Raw genomic sequence first — 21,058 nt, 5'->3', positions numbered from 1 at the left:
TTGTCTACTTCTATTGACAGATATATATCCCCCTTTGTCTACTTCTATTGACAGATATATATCCCCCATTGTCTACTTCTATTGACAGATATATATTCCCCCCTTTGGCTACTTCTATTGACAGATATATATTCCCGCCTTTGTTTACTGTTATTGACAGATATATATTCCCCCCTTTGTCTACTTCTATTGACAGATACATATTCCACCCTTTGTCTACTTCTATTGACAGATATATATTCCCCCCATTGTTTACTGCTATTGACAGATATATATTCCCCCCTTTGTTTACTGCTATTGACAGATATATATTCCCCCCATTGTTTACTGCTATTGACAGATATATATTCCCCCCATTGTTTACTGCTATTGACAGATATATATTCCCCCCATTGTCTACTTCTATTGACAGATATATATTCCCGCCTTTGTTTACTGCTATTGACAGATATATATTCCCCCCATTGTTTACTGCTATTGACAGACAATATTCCCCCAATTGTTTACTGCTATTGACAGATATATATTCCCCCCTTTGTTTACTGCTATTGACAGACAATATTCCCCCAATTGTTTACTGTTATTGACAGATATATATTCCCCCCATTGTTTACTGCTATTGACAGATATACAGTGAGGCTTTTATTTATTGCTATTGTCATTATCATAATGTCCTTTATATGTTGCAGAGTCAAGAAACTCGACAAAATTATGACAATGAAGTAAAGATGAAGGGGTCGGACCAAGACACACAAGTAGCCTTCCAGTAAGTCACCTTTTCTATTATTATAACTTGTTCATCAATGAAAGGCTTATATTGTCCAGTCTACTTGCACGAGTAAGCCTTCAAAATAGTAATTATGTGAAATAGGAATGCATTGACAGCATTTGTCAACAATTACTGAAATGATCTAGATCTGTATTACTGGAGAGTACAAGCTGTATTTTACTTTGGATTTTAAAGCTTGAATGCTACATCTGTGTGTTGCAGCATGGCTATCCGGTGCTCATTAATAGAAGAGTTAGAGGAAGTACTTGACCAGCTTCTGGTGACTGTCAAACAGCTCATCAAAATGTACTGTCACACATTCCATACCGATTATTTGCTGGGTACAGCTGTACAGCCTGTCAGGGGTATGTTGTTAGAAGTCCACACTTATACTACAGACAGGCACTATAGGGTTGTTCTCAGACCATCTGTCCTGCATCTCCTTGTCCGGCCAATATCTCATACTCTCCGTCACTGACAATTGTAAAATTTTGTGTATGAGTACCTCTTATAATCGAGGAGTGTTCCCTGCTGAACCTTAGTGTGATCCCCCCTATATATATCTGGAGTTATAGCCCTTGCTTTTCCATGTATCACTTTATAACTATCTAATAGATAAAATATCTATTAATATTACGGTATATCTTACAGCAAGTTAAAAATCATACTAAATATCAAACCCTGATATCATGGAATGTGTCGGTATGTAATAGGATGTCATACCATTATAAATGTAAACAATGTATATAAAATATATAAATAATACAAGATAACACATGTTTATATGTTAAACATGTGGTAATTTACTGTTATCCAGTTGTTATTGGTGTTTTTAGAGACAAATCCTGTGGTTGCATTGGAGGACAACTTTATTCTACACATTGCCACGGTCCACCGCATCCCTGTCACCTGGTCACAGAAGTAAGTCTCACCTTAAACCTGGAATTATGGACAAAATAAAGTACTATAAACAAGTAAAATCATTTGTTTTTATATAATGTATTTGATATTATAAGTGCCCTGTGCTCGTAGTATTTTAGGAAAAAATGTGTCTAAACACAATAGCCATAATAGACATTTCTTCAAATGAAATACATTTGTACATGAATATCAGTAAAGCATGGTGAAGAGAATGTCAAATACAGTATATTTGTATATACTAAGCTTGAGGATCTGTGCTTTTTTTGTAGGTATGATGAATACAAGATCATCTGTAGTCTTCATTATGGAAAAGACAAAATTGACCTGGATGTGGTGACTTCATGTAAAACCATAACTACGACTCAGCTATGTGGGCTAGAGTGTATATTGTGGGACGAATGGTAGGTCAGAGGTCATTATGTTAATTAGAAGTCAAGGGGCGGGGTCAATAAGGATTATAAAGGAATAGCTTTTTGGGATGAAGGAATTTTGACCAAATTTGAACAGTAGCATCCTATGGGGAAGGGAAATCAATTTTGTATAAATGGTGGGTCTGACTCCCCCTGGGGTCTGAGGGGAGAGGCGCAATAGGGGTAGTTTAGAAAATTCTTTAAAATTCTTCTTCTGTAGGAATGACAGGATTTTGTCCATATTTTGTCTAAAGCATCCTTTGGTGTGGGGGACTTACTTTTGTATAAATGGTGGGTCTGACCCTCCCTGGGGGCAGAGAGGCGGGGCCCAATAAGGGATATAGAGGAATAGCTTTAATATCCTTCTTCTGTTGGGATGAAGGTATGGGGAAGGGACATACATTTGATATAAATGGTGGGTATGAACATCTTGGGACAGAGGGGCAGAGCCAAATAGGGAAAATAGAAAAATAGCTTTAAAATCCTTTTCCTGTAGGAATGACAGAATTATGTCCAATTGCATATACATGTAACCCCTGGCTAACCATGTAATGCATGTACGCTACCAGCAGCATCTGGCTATTTCAACTTCAAATTTGCTAACACTTCCAGGTGAGCAATACAGGCCCTCTGGGCCACTTGTTAAATTATTTGACTAGTAGAAAAATTATTGGTTTGTTTAACTGATTCAAATAGCACATTTTATTTTCCACGTTTGCACATACTGTACACATTTCCAAACTACTGGTCTACTAAATTTTCATTTTGTGTTTTCATACCATCCATTCTCGTTATTACAATTTTTCCTGTTTGTCTGCTTTCCTAGGGTGAGTTTTGATGAGATCCCAGTCCAGGTGTTGCCAAGGGAGACCCGAGTGTGTATGACACTTTGTGGTGTCAAGGTTGTCCCCAGCAGTAACCAGAACAACACACAGGGAACCAAGGTTTTGTCACCCCTAGGTGGGGTCACTGTTCAGCTTTATAACCAGTCAGGGTGAGTAGTCTCCCCTGGTCAGTGTCCCCGTGGTCGGGTGGTGCAGTGAACACTACACCCATCTTTAACCACGTGAGTAGTCTCCCCTGGTCAGTGTCGCCGTGGTCGGGTGGTGCAGTGAACACTACACCCACCTTTCACCACGTGAGTAGTCTCCCCTGGTCAGTGTCCCCGTGGTCGGGTGGTGCAGTGAACACTACACCCACCTTTCACCACGTGAGTAGTCTCCCCTGGTCAGTGTCGCCGTGGTCGGGTGGTGCAGTGAACACTACACCCACCTTTCACCACGTGAGTAGTCTCCCCTGGTCAGTGTCCCCGTGGTCGGGTGGTGCAGTGAACACTACACCCACCTTTCACCACGTGAGTAGTCTCCCCTGGTCAGTGTCGCCGTGGTCGGGTGGTGCAGTGAACACTACACCCACCTTTCACCACGTGAGTAGTCTCCCCTGGTCAGTGTCCCCGTGGTCGGGTGGTGCAGTGAACACTACACCCACCTTTCACCACGTGAGTAGTCTCCCCTGGTCAGTGTCGCCGTGGTCGAGTGGTGCAGTGAACACTACACCCACCTTTCACCACGTGGGTTTTCTCCAGTTCTCAGGTGGCCTACCACATTATGTGCTAACATCTAAGCCAACACAAAAAAAGTGATTAATATGAGTTGAAATAACTTGTTTTATTATTGTTGTAGAACAAATATGGTTTATTTTCAGGAAGAGAAAAAATGAGTAGTCTCCCCTTGGATTGTCAGTTTTATAACCATAAAGGTTAAGATGTTTTTCTTTTTCTTGGGTTGGTTAATTGTACAACCAGGAAGTTTATGTAATCTCCCCATGTTTGGGCATTGTACAGTTTTATAACTTTATAACTAAGACTGATTCATCTCCCTTGGACAAGATGAAGTTTTGTTTAATGACCAAAACCTTTAGAGAAGTATCCCTTTCAATAGCTTTCTGATCGGAAATGTGAGTTCTTGTCTTCATTTGTAGGAGTCAGTATTAAGCTAATGAGAGAAAAGTATACCTTGATGGGAATGGATTTTACGGGGTTGGTGGGGTGTTGGTTATTGCTGCTATTTACAGCAAATAATATCTATGTATGTTTGTGTTTACCAGGAACCTGATCAGCGGTAATCTGTTGGTTCCTCTGAAGATGTACAGTGTGGCTGATCCGTTCATCCCTTTCTGTTCCTCTCTACAGTCTGATGCAGCACTCATACATGTACGTATGCCAGTCTAGGCGAATTAGATCGGATTTCAATGTATAACATTGCTTTAAGCTTACTGATCTGTATTTTATGCACATACACACATTGTAGTGAATGGGGCATTAAGTGTTTTCTGTCTGATCATCTGTCCATACGTCGTTCCATATGGCCTCTTGGTTATCCTTTTCATTTAGCTTCAGGACTACCTAATAGTATAATTCCCACAGTTGTCAAACTTCATATATATTAAGATAGATTGGTATTACACCAATAACTGAAATAAAGGTCACTGTGACCTATATTTTGAATGCCACATGACTTTGGTTAAACTTTCTATTCAGCGCCATTGCTCTTGTTACTCAAGTCATACACCGTTTATTTCAAAATTTGATTTACATGAATACTGGCCAGTATCGATATATACAATATAAATCCAATTTCTTATATCATAACAATAAAGTTTAAAATGAGATATTTGAGAGAGACTGTTGATTTCTTTTAGATCAATCTGCCTGACTTTGGGAAACAGATCGTGTTCCCTGATGTTTACATACAGAAAAGCTGGTAAGTACTCATTTAGTGGAATATATAAGAATAAGATTGATTACAGTGATCCTGCAGGGTTTGACCTTTTACCTCTTAGAACTGTTAGTAAAATTCTTTTTAAGATTTATTTTTAGCAATCTTATCATTCAAAGAAAAGACATAATTTCCACTAAACCTTTATTTATACATTGCAAGTAGATTTACTCTAGTTTATACATTTTTAGTTAGCTGCGCTATAAACTCAAACCTGCTCTTGTGACCAGCTCTATTTTACAGAGACAGCATGTGTTCAGAGACCACTTTTATGTTCCCCACTGTAGTGATTTCAGTGTAATTTTAACCTGTATTTCAGATACCACCTGCATTGAAAGACCACTTTTATGTTCCCCCCTGTAGTGATTTAAGTGCGAATTGAAACTGTATTAACCCTTTCACCCCTATGTAACTTAAGTTAACTCTTCCATGCATTAATCGGGGTGAGTCAATTATGGGTTACAGTGGTGAAAGGGTTAGGATACTGGATGCATCAAGAAACTACTTTTTGGACTTCCAAAGGGAGGTCTCCTTTATAAAACAGGTTTTAATGTAAACACTAGTGACCTGTACTAGACAAGTGAATTAAGTTTGGGTACAGGAGGTTCTGCTCTGATATGATACAGCAGTGAACAAGATTTAACAACGTTCTGCTCTGATATGATACAGCAGTGAACAAGATTTAACAACGTTCTGCTCTGATATGATACAGCAGTGAACAAGATTTAACAACGTTCTGCTCTGATATGATACAGCAGTGAACAAGATTTAACAACGTTCTGCTCTGATATGATACAGCAGTGAACAAGATTTAACAACGTTCTGCTCTGATATGATACAGCAGTGAACAAGATTTAACAACGTTCTGCTCTGATATGATACAGCAGTGAACAAGATTTAACAACGTTCTGCTCTGATATGATACAGCAGTGAACAAGATTTAACAACGTTCTGCTCTGATATGATACAGCAGTGAACAAGATTTAACAACGTTCTGCTCTGATATGATACAGCAGTGAACAAGATTTAACAACGTTCTGCTCTGATATGATACAGCAGTGAACAAGATTTAACAACGTTCTGCTCTGATATGATACAGCAGTGAACAAGATTTAACAACGTTCTGCTCTGATATGATACAGCAGTGAACAAGATTTAACAACGTTCTGCTCTGATATGATACAGCAGTGAACAAGATTTAACAACGTTCTGCTCTGATATGATACAGCAGTGAACAAGATTTAACAACGTTCTGCTCTGATATGATACAGCAGTGAACAAGATTTAACAACGTTCTGCTCTGATATGATACAGCAGTGAACAAGATTTAACAACGTTCTGCTCTGATATGATACAGCAGTGAACAAGATTTAACAACGTTCTGCTCTGATATGATACAGCAGTGAACAAGATTTAACAACGTTCTGCTCTGATATGATACAGCAGTGAACAAGATTTAACAACGTTCTGCTCTGATATGATACAGCAGTGAACAAGATTTAACAACGTTCTGCTCTGATATGATACAGCAGTGAACAAGATTTAACAACGTTCTGCTCTGATATGATACAGCAGTGAACAAGATTTCACAACGTTCTGCTCTGATATGGTACAGCAGTGAACAAGATTTAACAATGTTCTGCTCTGATATGATACAGCAGTGAACAAGATTTAACAAGTCATGATTATCCTAATAAAAGTTTCAACATAAGATTAACAGGTTTGACATTTGTATGATTTTCATGTTTCTGCTGATTTCAGTGAGAAGAAGCAGTTCTCATCACTGCTACCAGAGATCCAGAAGATAGCCAGAGACACTATGGAGAAGGACTGTGTGTCATCGTGAGTACATGGGTTACTTCAGTTTGGTAATCAAAGACGAACGATTTCAGATAAATTATAAATTTGATAAAGCATTCATTCGCGAAGTCAGATCTGACATGGTACTGTATATAACTACTGATAATGATGTTTTTTATGTTTCTCTCACCAGTATTCAGTGATTTATTTCCCCAGTTTTACAGCCGAACACATGCTGCTTTCCCTAGGAGAAAAGTGCTGTATTTTCCCAAAACGAAGAAAAATGAGAAATATTTTACTACTTTTAAGGAAAATAATTCTGTATTTTCAAAATTTATGTTATAAAATTAAGGTTGGAGAAGCACTGGTATACAATTTTTCAATACAGTCCTGCTTTATTGTATGTATCATATTGTGAAGATCTTAATGATGATGTTATAACAGATCACCTAGCTCCTACTTCCAAGTTAGAACCAATTATTTGATTAGGATGCATCTGTTTTATACATTCTTCTATTGAAAATAATACTTATTAATATGCAATACTAGCATTATCATGCTTCTAGATGGACTAGTATATAAATCTCTCTGAACAGTTGTCAGGCAGATGAACTTGAGATACTGTGGCGCTACCGCAACTATCTTCATGACTTCCCAGATGCGTTGCCATGGATACTGCAAGGTGTGGTACGCTGGGATTGGGCAAGCCTGTCCGATGTTTACTCCTTACTGCAGAGCTGGGGTGGTATAGATCCTATGCAGGCCCTGGAGCTTCTCCTACCACAGTAAGTCTAACTTCATGTATACAGCTTCAGTTTCACAGTGTTAACTTCATGTTGTATACAATAATCCAAATTTGAACAGTGTTGAACTTGCAGTATGGAAACTTTTGGGGATTTAGTGTTACTTTTGCTAGAAATCAAGATATCATACTGCAAAGTCCAGGAAAACAGGGGCTGCAGTGGCCAAGTGGTTAAGGCGTCTGCCATTCTACTTCCCCTAGCCCTAAACCACTGGGTCGCAGGTTCAAGACCTACGTGGGGCAGTCGCTAGGTACTGGCCGTAGGTTGGTGTTTTTTTCTCCGTGAACTCCGGCTTTCCTCCACCATCGAAACCTGGCACGTCCTTAAATGACTAGAGCTGTTAATAGGACATAAACACAAACAAACAAAAACCAGGAAAACAACATTGCCATGAGAACTACAATGTTTTGACTATATCCTATATACATTATCAGTAAGTTTACAATAAACTACAGACTATTTGTTGGTAACTTACAATTTTGTTGTTGCTTATAGTCTGTGCTACAATTATGTACTATAACTCTTAACAGAAATAAAGTTATACGATACATGTACATATAACTCTTAACAGAAATAAAGTAATACGATACATGTACATATAACTCTTAACAGAAATAAAGTAATACGATACATGTACATATAACTCTAACAGAAATAAAGTTATACGATACATGTACATATAACTCTAACAGAAATAAAGTTATACGATACATGTACATATAACTCTAACAGAAATAAAGTTATACGATACATGTACATATAACTCTAACAGAAATAAAGTTATACGATACATGTACATATAACTCTAACAGAAATAAAGTTATACGATACATGTACATATAACTCTAACAGAAATAAAGTTATACGATACATGTACATATAACTCTAACAGAAATAAAGTTATACGATACATGTACATATAACTCTAACAGAAATAAAGTTATACGATACATGTACATATAACTCTAACAGAAATAAAGTTATACGATACATGTACATATAACTCTAACAGAAATAAAGTTATACGATACATGTACATATAACTCTAACAGAAATAAAGTTATACGATACATGTACATATAACTCTAACAGAAATAAAGTTATACGATACATGTACATATAACTCTAACAGAAATAAAGTTATACGATACATGTACATATAACTCTAACAGAAATAAAGTTATACGATACATGTACATATAACTCTAACAGAAATAAAGTTATACGATACATGTACATATAACTCTAACAGAAATAAAGTTATACGATACATGTACATATAACTCTAACAGAAATAAAGTTATACGATACATGTACATATAACTCTAACAGAAATAAAGTTATACGATACATGTACATATAACTCTAACAGAAATAAAGTTATACGATACATGTACATATAACTCTAACAGAAATAAAGTTATACGATACATGTACATATAACTCTAACAGAAATAAAGTTATACGATACATGTACATATAACTCTAACAGAAATAAAGTTATACGATACATGTACATATAACTCTAACAGAAATAAAGTTATACGATACATGTACATATAACTCTAACAGAAATAAAGTTATACGATACATGTACATATAACTCTAACAGAAATAAAGTTATACGATACATGTACATATAACTCTAACAGAAATAAAGTTATACGATACATGTACATATAACTCTAACAGAAATAAAGTTATACGATACATGTACATATAACTCTAACAGAAATAAAGTTATACGATACATGTACATATAACTCTAACAGAAATAAAGTTATACGATACATGTACATATAACTCTAACAGAAATAAAGTTATACGATACATGTACATATAACTCTAACAGAAATAAAGTTATACGATACATGTACATATAACTCTAACAGAAATAAAGTTATACGATACATGTACATATAACTCTAACAGAAATAAAGTTATACGATACATGTACATATAACTCTAACAGAAATAAAGTTATACGATACATATACATATAACTCTAACAGAAATAAAGTAATACGATACATATACATATAACTCTAACAGAAATAAAGTAATACGGTACATGTACTATAACTCTGACAGAAATAAAGTTATACGATACATGTACATATAACTCTAACAGAAATAAAGTTATATGATACATGTACATATAACTCTAACAGAAATAAAGTAATACGATACATGTACATATAACTCTAACAGAAATAAAGTAATACGATGCATATACATATAACTCTAACAGAAATAAAGTAATACGATGCATATACATATAACTCTAACAGAAATAAAGTAATACGGTACATTTACTATAACTCTGACAGAAATAAAGTTATACGATACATGTACATATAACTAACAGAAATAAAATTATACGATACATGTACATATAACTCTAACAGAAATAAAGATAAAACATGCTATCTACATGCGAGTTATTTTCATAAAACTTTGAACTTACACAGATGGAAGCTTCTTGATTCTCATGAACTATTTGAAGACAAAATGTGGGAAAAAAATGAAATGTTCTCAAATGTTAAAATGAAAATATTTTAGATTTTTGGTAATTTAGATAGCGTTCCTTCTCTAACAGAAGTGCTATGAAATTTGTTCGTAAAATTGACGTTTCCCTATTACAGATATCCTGACAATAAAGTGAGAAAATTTGCTGTTGACTGCCTGAAGAAAATGGCAACAGATGACCTGATCGAGTTTATACCTCAACTTATCCAGGTACGATCAAGTTTATACCTCAACTTATCCAGGTACGAGCAAGTTTATACCTCAACTTATCCAGGTACATTCGAGTTTATACCTCAACTTATCCAGGTACGATCGAGTTTATACCTCAACTTATCCAGGTACATTCGAGTTTATACCTCAACTTGACCAGGTACGATTGAGTTTATACCTCAACTTATCCAGGTACGATCGAGTTTATACCTCAACTTATCCAGGTACGATCGAGTTTATACCTCAACTTGTCCAGGTACGATCATACACCTTTAGAAACACGAATCTTCATATAAAGTGAATTATTTCTGAAATGAATTTGAAAAAACAACTTGATTCATTGGTTACAAGGTGATTTTGTTGTGTTTTCTTTCTACAGGCCCTGAAGTATGAGAGTTATCATGCCTCGGACCTATCGCGACTTCTCCTCGAGCAGTCCTGCAAAAGTATCAGATTTGCTCACAAGTTCTTCTGGTAAAGTATCTTATTACTTAATTGTTTAGTAATATACTTAGTATTACATGTAACAAGGTGACAAGGGTTTATCATTCCCTGAATAGGTCTGTTAAACAGATTCAATTACAATTGAAAATAGGCCATTTTTGTCTCGCTGCCACGAAGTAGCGGAAGCGAGACTAAGGTGTTGCTTTTCCAGCGGCGGCATCAATATTAAGTTTTTGCGTTTAACTTAGTTTCACTGAAAGTATAAGTGCTAGACCAACCAAACTTGGACCATAGATGTATCTTAGGTAGTACATCTCAACCCTTGCATTAAATGTTGGATGCAGCCAACCTTTCATGGTCCATTGACTTTGTCAGCATTTCCATCAAAACTCAGTTTTTGCATTTAAGTTATTTTCTCTGATATGAGCATTAATTGTCAAAGCAGGGCACAGGCAACACACATCAATCTGAATGGCTTGTTTCCTTATTTGTCCAGATAACATTCACAATTTGTTCAATTAACAAAAATATGTTTAATATCCTGCCTGGTGTTTTCTTGCTCATACCTTGTCCATTGAGGGCATTTGTCTATAAAATACCCACCTGTTTAACAAGACAACCTGCAAATAAAAAACCCTTTTTTAAAACCACCTGTCTATCATCAGGTGATAGAGTAAATAAACAGTTCACAAAAAACAAGTTTTACAACTGTCACATAAGTTTTTAGGTGGCTTTTACAAATTTTGTCACTTTTGTATTTTTAGGCTGCTAAAAGGAGCAGCCCAGGACAGTACTTACAAACATAGATATGAACTGATGTTTGTTGCCCTGGTGAGTGTAGCTGGTGACGCACTCTACCAGGAGTTCAGGAAACAGGAGGAGCTAGTTAAGATCCTCACCAATGCTGCTGAGAAAGTCCAGGTGTCCAAGGAGAAGGATGTAAGTAAAAGTATTAGAAATATAGGTATTATTATCTAGGTGTTATTATCTAGGTGTTATTATCTAGGTGTTATTATCAAGGTGTTATTATCTAGGTATTATTATCTAGGTGTTATTATCTAGGTGTTATTATCAAGGTATTATTATCTAGGTATTATTATCTAGGTGTTATTATCTAGGTGTTATTATCTATGTGTTATAACCAAGGTGTTATTATCTAGGTGTTATTACCAAGGTGTTATTATCTAGGTGTTATTATCTAGGTATAATTATCTAGGTGTTATTATCTAGGTATTATTATCTAGGTGTTATTATCTAGGTGTTATTATCTATGTGTTATTACCAAGGTGTTATTATCTAGGTGTTATTACCAAGGTGTTATTATCTAGGTGTTATTATCTAGGTGTTATTATCTAGGTGTTATTATCTAGGTATTATTATCTATGTGTTATTATCTAGGTATTATTATCTAGGTGTTATTATCTAGGTGTTATTACCAAGGTGTTATTATCTAGGTGTTATTACCAAGGTGTTATTATCTAGGTGTTATTATCTAGGTGTTATTATCAAGGTGTTATTATCTAGGTATTATTATCTATGTGTTATTATCTAGGTATTATTATCTAGGTGTTATTATCAAGGTGTTATTATCTAGGTATTATTATCTAGGTGTTATTATCAAGGTGTTATTATCTAGGTGTTATTACCAAGGTGTTATTATCTAGGTGTTATAATATAGGTGTTATTATCAAGGTGTTATTATCTAGGTATTATTATCTAGATGTTATTATCTAGGTATTATTATCTTGGTGTTATTATCTAGGTATTATTATCTATGTGTTATTATCTAGGTATTATTATCTAGGTTTTGTTATCTAGGTATTGTTATCTAGATATTATTATCTAGGTGATTTTATCTAGGTATTGTTATCTAGGTGTTACTATCTAGATATTATTAAGGTATTATTACCAATGTGTTATTATCTAGAGATTATTATCTAGATGTTATTATCTAGGTATTATTATCTATGTGTTATTATCTAGGTGTTATTATCAAGGTGTTATTACCAAGGTGTTATTATATAGGTATTATTATCTAGCTAGGTGTTATTATCAAGGTGTATCTATGTGTTATTATCTAGGTATTATTATCTAGGTTTTGTTATCTAGGTATTGTTATCTAGATATTATTATCTAGGTGATTTTATCTAGGTATTGTTATCTAGGTTTTATTATCTTGGTGTTATTATCTAGGTGTTATTATTAAGGTATTATTCTCCAGATGTTATTATTTGGTATTATTTTCTAGGTATTATTATCTGGGCATTATTATAAAGGTGTTATTATCTAGGTGTTATTATCTAGGTATTGCTATCTAGGTATTTTTATCTAGATATTATTATCTAGGTTTATTATCTAGGTGTTATTATCTAGGTATTGTTATCTAGATATTATTATCTAGGTGTTATTATCTAGGTAATGTTATCTAGAGATTATTATCTAGGTGTTAATATCTAGGTTTTATTATCTAGGTGTTATTATTATCTAGGTGTTATTATTATCTAGGTGTTATTGTTATATAGGTGTTATCATTTTGTAATATAAACTAGGTGTTATTATCTAAGTGTTATCATTTGGTATTATTAAATAGGTGTTATTATTATCTAGTTGTTATTTTATAGGTGTTATCATTTGGTATTATTAACTAGGTGTTATTATCTAAGTGTTATCATTTGGTATTATTAACTAGGTGTTATTATTATCTAGTTGTTATTATATAGGTGTTATTATATAGGTGTTATCATTTGGTATTATTAAGTATGTGTTATTATTATCTAGTTGTTATTATATAGGTGTTTTCATTTGGTATAATTAACTAGGTGTTATTAACTAGGTGTTATTAACTAGATGTTATTATCTAGGAAAAGAGACAAGTCCAGTACGTGACCACTTGCTCTCAGAAGTTAAATTAACAAGACTTAAAAAACCAGTGCAGTCATAATTCTGTTAATTGTTGACTAAAATGAAACTATTGTCATAAAAATGTTGGGAGTATTAATAGATTTTTAGTGAATGTGCTCTTTGTTTGTTTACAGGGAACATTGAAGCGAGAGATGCAGGCGGTGTTTGAATTATTTGAGGATCGAGGCAGCATTTTGTTGCCTTATAATCCTGGCCTGGCTGTGTCAGGGGTGGACCTCAAGGTCAGTAAATTAGGGTTTACATTCTACCAGCATAAAACATTCACCTGACACTGAGTCGGTGTCATTGAAGATTTTCCATGTTGTCAGTACAACTACAGTTCTAATTCTTATACTGCACACAATGAAGTTAGGGAGGCAGCTATATTGGAAAATGATAAAGTACAGCTGTATACCCGAAAATATTTGCCACTGTTTAACTTTGATCTTTTTCACTCTCTGTAATGGGGGCAAATATATCATCACAGCGAACATTAACAGACAACATAAAATATATAGTAAATAAATGTAAAGTGTGAAATATCACTGAGCAGATATGGAATTTAACGGTGAGGGGTCGACACTTTGGCTATGTGAAATTTTCCAGTTATACAGCATGCCAAATAATCAATATAAAACTGACATGTCTTTTACAGATTATCAAATGTGAAGATGTAACATTCTGTATACATAGAGCTGCACCGCAGTGAAGATATGTAGGCAATACAAAGATGTACCACACGTGAACTCATCTGATGTCCCACACGTGTACTCATCTGATGTCCCACACGTGTACTCATCTGATGTCCCACATGTGTACTCATCTGATGTCCCACATAGCATGAGCAGAAACATCAGATGAACACATATGTTGTATTGCTTTTATTAAGGTATTTCATACAGGCTCATGTCAGTGTATATAGTATGTGATGGGATCATAACTTTTCTCAAAATGAAAAAGATGGAAGTTGGTTGGTATACCCATGTCAAGAACAATGCTAATAATGACCTTGCAGAAATGATTTGTCAAAAATATTGTTGATTTTGTCTGAAAAGTAACTTTTAAATGCAGAATTTGAGTGGTGCAAAACTGCATTGAACATTATAATTTATGAAAAATCTTACCTGTACATGCATTCCTGAAGTATCCGTGTATTCACTATTATTGAGAAAAATGTAAGAAAATGCTTCAAACCTCAAAATTTCATTTTGAGAAAAGTTATGAGCCCATTACATACTATATACACTGACATGACGCTATATGAAATACCTTAGATACCGATAATTGCTCTTAACATGCAAATAACATTTTCTGCAAAACATTACTCGTTAAAATCTTCAACCTAAAAACAATGGCAGGCAAAATGATGCAATAGTGACGTTATCCTTCTGTAGTGTAAAATGGTACTTAAATGTTTGGAACCCATTCTTGTTTCAATTAGTCCAATTGATCAGCAGCCAAGTGCCAATGAGTTTCCTTTAAGAATACTGACTACTGAGGTAGTACAATATCCTGTATACCGGCTAATCACAAGGCAAGAAATTTATATTGGTCATGAAAAAACAAAAAATGCGAAAACTCAAATATCTGTTTGAGCGGGATGCTCTCTTAAGAATTCACAAAACTTACACATGTTTATTACCAGTTTTAGAATATGCATGTGAAGTTAGGGATGGTTGTACTCTGGTCAATTCTGAAAAGTTAGAGAGGGCTCAACGTGAAGTAGCTAGAATAATTACAGGTTTACCGTCATATGCTAGAAATGAATCATTGTATACAGAAACTGGTCTTGAATTACTTTCGGATAGAAGAAGAAGATGAAAACTTTAGTTAATCTACAAAATGGATAGGCATCAAACCCCAAACTACCTAACAAATCTACTTCCCACTAAGGTAGGAGAAAACCGACATGTTCTTAGAAATAATGATAACTACAAAATTCCCAATTTCAGATTCTCTACTGCTAGTTTATCTTTCTTGCCTTCTTCATTAAAAATGTGGAATACTCTAGACTATAATATTAGATCCATGTCTTTCTCATCTTTCAAATCAGCTGTATAGTCCCCAACATACCTTATACAGTAACCCTTCATTACCTACGTGGTGACAGCAAACTAAACATTCTTCATACCAGACTAAGACACGAATGCAGTCCTCTCAAACATGATCTTTACCGTGCAAACTTGGTCCAACACTCCAATTGTATAAATTGTGGCTACCATTGCGAAAATGCCTATCACTTCTTCTTTGAATGTCAACCTTAGACAAATGCTCGTACTGTGCATTTTGATCATATAAATCATTTAAATATACATTTAAGGTTGAGATTTACTGTTTGGAAATGAAAATCTGGCTTTGGATACAATTGTGATGTATTCAAACAAGTGCAAACTTTTATTAGATCCAGTGGAAGATTTTAACATGTTTGATTACCATGAACTTGACTTTAAAATATGTTTTTTTGTTTGTTTGTATGTGTATGTGTTCCTTAAAAAATCGCTTCATACTCTATGAATTGCAATTGACAGTCTATATCATCATCTGTTGTTTTGAATTATTGTTGTAAGGAGATGGCTACTTAAGTTGTAATAACTTGTGCCAAATCCTATTTTCCAATTCTGGTTAATATCTGGTTAATTCTATTCCTACAGTATGATTAACCAGGTATGTAATAAATGTTTTTGGCAAAGTGGTTAATGTTTGATATTTCATTATGATTATATCTTCACATCAAGTTCCTTGTCTACTGAAGTTAGAGTATTTATTGATGTCTGTTAGTGTTTGACATCAGAGTTCCTTGTCTACCGAAGTTACAGTATTTATTGATGTCTGTTAATTGTGTTACAGTCCTGTTCTTACTTCACTTCCAATGCCTTACCTCTCAAACTGGTGTTCAAGAGTACCAACATCAAGGCCGAGCCCATATATGTTATGTTCAAGGTAGGTCTGCTCTCAGTAATTTGGGTGTTTACTGACGAGGTAGTGAAATGTTTCAAATAGCAAAATTTGTATTGAGCACATACATACAGTCAAACTAGATATTTCCAAAAATATGTTTCTAATCTGTGACTGTACATTCAAGTAAAGTTGTTGACATCCTTTACTCGTTTAATTTGTAAAAGATCTTAAAAGTGTTTTCATCAAATTCATTAAAATTTCATTATTTTTTTTCCACATATAGGTAGGATTTTGCTTACAATTTTAAAAGATCCACTGAAATCTCATTTTTTGAAGTGTTTGTGTAGTTATTATTTGGAAATTTAATGTTGGCAGGTTGGGGATGACCTCCGACAGGACATGCTGACCATGCAGATGGTCAAGATAATGGACAGACTGTGGCTTAGGGCTGGACTTGACCTCAAAATGATCACATTTGCTTGTCTGGCCACAGGACCTAAAAGAGGCGAGTGTTGAATGGATACTAGATAGTACAGACAAGTAAAATTAATTAAGTTTTCTGAAAGTTAAAACCATCAGTATTTGTTGACAAAGCTTTCAATAATATTAATGTAGGATTGTCTCTTTAAGTGTCTGTAAATAGTAAGTGTGTTCTTTGTGTGATACAGGTGTGATAGAGCTTGTCATGGAGTCGGACACACTACGAAGGATCCAGGTGTCCTATGGCGTCACTGGTTCATTCAAAGATCGGCCAATTAAAGAGTGGCTTCAAAAACACAATCCCACAGAACTTGAATACCAGAAGGTAGGTTACTACAAGCTGCTCATAAAGAGGGCTCAGTGGAATTCAATGTATTTCTCAAAGACACCATTATTATATTTCCCCTGTAACATGTAAATGACTGAAGCAAATGACTGAAGCAAATGACTGAAGCCTAACCCTCAGAAATCAGCCAGAGCAGATGAATACTATATAACACTTATATCGTACTAGTCATAAAAATGTGACCTAGAAAATCATATTGGTTGTGTAAAAAGATTTATCATAATCCATACTCACCAACCTGAAGAAAATGTTTAGAAATATATATGAAATTGTTCTGGTCAATCTGTAGTGACCAATCGTTGGCTAACTAGTAAAATATATCTCCACATGATTCATAATCAACCTAATAAGGTGTGAGGATTTACATGAGATGGTGTGATGTAAGATACATGTATTGTTAGGTAATTACTTACAGATGATAAGTGTTGTTAATAAAAGCCCTAACTGCTGTTTGTGAATGGCTACCTTTCTGCTGTTTGTGACTGGCTACCTTTCTGTCATTAGCGGTACATTTTACCAGGGAAGTGGTGGAATGTCATTGTAAATTACCTCATACTTATTTTTGAAACGCCCCCTACTCTTATTAGTGTTAACAAAACTGCAGATGTTCAATATCAGACAAAAGTTTCGGGGGAAGAATCCTGCTGCAATAAAAATATGTAATCGTGAACTCCCAAGCTTTTGTCAATCTGTATCTTGAAAGTTTATGATGGAAATTCAGTAAATGTTGTGGTATAAGATTCTATATGATATGTTTGTGTTTACAGGCCATGGAGAAGTGGTTTAAGATTCTATATGATATGTTTGTGTTTACAGGCCTTGGAGAACTTCACTAGTTCCTGTGCTGGCTACTGTGTGGCCACCTATGTCCTCGGGATTTGTGACCGCCACAACGACAACATCATGCTCAAACAGTCGGGACACATGTTCCACATAGACTTCAACAAGTTTCTTGGAGATTCCCAGATGTTTGGGAACATCAGAAGGTAATTAACACTCAAATGGAAGAATGTCTTGGCATGTTCTATGTATCCATTGTATTTAATTTTGTTCTTAAGTACTATTTTTAGCTCACCTGGCCCAAAGGGCCAAGTGAGCTTATGCCATGGTGCAGCGTCCGTCGTCTGTCCGTCCGGCATCCGGCGTCAATATTTTACTTTTAAATAACTTCTTCTTAATAACCAAAAGGCCTAGGGTGATGATATTTGGCCAGAAGCAAACTAGGATGAAGGGCTACCAAATTTGTTCAAATAAATGACCTTCGTCCATTTTCAAGGTCACAGGGGTCAATTGTCTGAAAAAATCTTTATACAGCTTCTTCTGAATAACTAAGAGGCCTAGTTCACTGAACATGGAGAAACAAAGGGAACGCTATTGCCAAATCATGTTACTAACAGCTCAGGAACATCGGCTGTATTTGGCAGTTAATAACTGAAGATGCATGCAAGATTTTGGTGCATTCACTTGTTGCCTCTCGGTTTGATTATGGTAAATCCCTGCTCTGTGGTATATCTGACAAACTAACTAGTCGTCTGCAGAGGGTCCAGAACACTGAAGCACGGCTGGTTACTCGTACTCAAAAGAGAGAGCACATCACACCTGTGCTACATTCATTGCACTGGTTACCTGTACGATACTGGTCGCAGTACAAAATTTTGGTGTACACATACAAGGCACTGAATGGAACAGCTCCTCATGATCAGTACCTACAGAAGCTTGTTACCCTGTATCAGGCGTCACGATCACTGCTGTCGGAGTCAGAATCTTTGTTGTGTGTCCCCAAATCTCGTACTGTGACCTATTGAAACCAATGCTTTGGGAGGGTTTCGACCACATTGTGGAATAGCTTACCATCTGCTATTAGAAAGTCAAATACCCTGGCCAAATTCAAGAGGGACATCAAAACTCACCTCTTCACGTCTGCATTTTATATAGTTAGGGTCAACAATTTCTTTAAACGACTTCTTCTTCTTAACCACTGATTGGAATTTAACTAAATTTGACTGGAAGCATCCCTAGGTGGTGGGGATTCAAAATTGTACAAATGGTAGGGCTGACCCCCAGNGGATGAAGGGCTACCAATTTTGTCAAAATGAATGACCTTCGCCCATATTCAAGGTCACAGTGGTCAATATATGTTTAAATCTTTAAATGACTTGTTCTGTATAACCAATAGGTCCAGGGTTATGATATTTTGCCAAAAGCATGCTGGGTTGGAAGACTTTAAACTCTGTTCAACCTAATGTCCTTGTTCGACATTCAAGGTCACAGCGTCATATGTTTAAATCTTTTAATAGGTTCTTATGAATCAAACACTGATATTCTTCCTGTAGCTGCATTTTAGTCCACTTTTAAGATTACAAGTGTGAGATTAATACCAGGTGAGCGATTCAGGCCCATTGGGCCTCTTGTTGAATGTTTTCCCGTATAAACCGATTGGAGAGATTTGTCGTCACCATAGTCTTCGCTATCCTTGCTATGCTGATGACACACAAATGTACATGGTCATCAAACCAAAAGACAGTTGGGATACAGTTTAAGAAAATCTGGAAGCTTGTCTGACAGATATCAGTACCTGAATGAACGCTAACATGCTAAAGCTTAATCAGGAAAAGACGGAACTAATCGTCTTTCCCCAAAGTGTCAGCAAACAATGGCTCTCCAGCTCAAGGTCGGTGCCAGAACTATTGAGACCGTCCCAGCTGTTAAAAACCTAGGGGTATACTTTGATAGTTCACTGAACATGGAGAAACAAAGGGAACGCTATTGCCAAATCATGTTACTAACAGCTCAGGAACATCGGCTGTATTTGGCAGTTAATAACTGAAGATGCATGCAAGATTTTGGTGCATTCACTTGTTGCCTCTCGGTTTGATTATGGTAAATCCCTGCTCTGTGGTATATCTGGCAAACTAACTAGTCGTCTGCAGAGGGTCCAGAACACTGAAGCACGGCTGGTTACTCGTACTCAAAAGAGAGAGCACATCACACCTGTGCTACATTCATTGCACTGGTTACCTGTACGATACTGGTCGCAGTACAAAATTTTGGTGTACACATACAAGGCACTGAATGGAACAGCTCCTCATGATCAGTACCTACAGAAGCTTGTTACCCTGTATCAGGCGTCACGATCACTGCTGTCGGAGTCAGAATCTTTGTTGTGTGTCCCCAAATCTCGTACTGTGACCTATTGAAACCAATGCTTTGGGAGGGTTTCGACCACATTGTGGAATAGCTTACCATCTGCTATTAGAAAGTCAAATACCCTGGCCAAATTCAAGAGGGACATCAAAACTCACCTCTTCACGTCTGCATTTTATATAGTTAGGGTCAACAATTTCTTTAAACGACTTCTTCTTCTTAACCACTGATTGGAATTTAACTAAATTTGACTGGAAGCATCCCTAGGTGGTGGGGATTCAAAATTGTACAAATGGTAGGGCTGACCCCCAGGGGGCTGAGGGGCGGGGCGAAAAGGGGGCATTTTGGCTATATTGCTACAAACGACTTCTTCTGTAGAACTATGCACTGGATATCAATCATATTTAATCAGAAGCATTCATGGGAGGCAGGGATTCAAAATTGTACAAATGGTAGGGCTGACCCCCCAGGGGGCTGAGGGGCGGGGCGAAAAGGGGGCATTTTGGCTATATTGCTACAAACGACTTCTTCTGTAGAACTATGCACTGGATATCAATCATATTTAATCAGAAGCATTCATGGGAGGCAGGGATTCAAAATTGTACAAATGGTAGGGCTGACCCCCC

General features: G+C 35.8%; 1 protein-coding gene across 2 annotated transcripts in view; it reads left to right on the top strand.

Moving 5' to 3' along the window:
• Nucleotides 1–21,058, top strand: part of LOC110441528 (phosphatidylinositol 4-phosphate 3-kinase C2 domain-containing subunit beta-like) — a 54,463-nt gene that overhangs the window by 20,268 nt on the left and 13,137 nt on the right. For both annotated transcript variants that reach the window (XM_021484703.1, XM_021484704.1), the window contains exons 10-26: nt 690–766; nt 992–1,134; nt 1,606–1,690; nt 1,960–2,091; nt 2,927–3,094; nt 4,207–4,312; nt 4,801–4,862; nt 6,639–6,719; nt 7,274–7,462; nt 10,126–10,219; nt 10,599–10,693; nt 11,428–11,602; nt 13,699–13,806; nt 16,412–16,504; nt 16,838–16,967; nt 17,131–17,267; nt 18,105–18,274. In XM_021484703.1, coding sequence (XP_021340378.1) covers nt 690–766; nt 992–1,134; nt 1,606–1,690; nt 1,960–2,091; nt 2,927–3,094; nt 4,207–4,312; nt 4,801–4,862; nt 6,639–6,719; nt 7,274–7,462; nt 10,126–10,219; nt 10,599–10,693; nt 11,428–11,602; nt 13,699–13,806; nt 16,412–16,504; nt 16,838–16,967; nt 17,131–17,267; nt 18,105–18,274 — 2,045 coding nt within the window. The remainder of the gene's footprint in view (nt 1–689; nt 767–991; nt 1,135–1,605; nt 1,691–1,959; nt 2,092–2,926; nt 3,095–4,206; nt 4,313–4,800; nt 4,863–6,638; nt 6,720–7,273; nt 7,463–10,125; nt 10,220–10,598; nt 10,694–11,427; nt 11,603–13,698; nt 13,807–16,411; nt 16,505–16,837; nt 16,968–17,130; nt 17,268–18,104; nt 18,275–21,058) is intronic.

The sequence above is a fragment of the Mizuhopecten yessoensis genome, unplaced genomic scaffold, assembly GCF_002113885.1.
Source record: "Mizuhopecten yessoensis strain PY_sf001 unplaced genomic scaffold, ASM211388v2 scaffold716017, whole genome shotgun sequence".
Taxonomy (NCBI): domain Eukaryota; kingdom Metazoa; phylum Mollusca; class Bivalvia; order Pectinida; family Pectinidae; genus Mizuhopecten; species Mizuhopecten yessoensis.
Note: the sequence above shows the minus strand (reverse complement) of the source record. Positions and strands in the feature narration are given on the sequence as shown.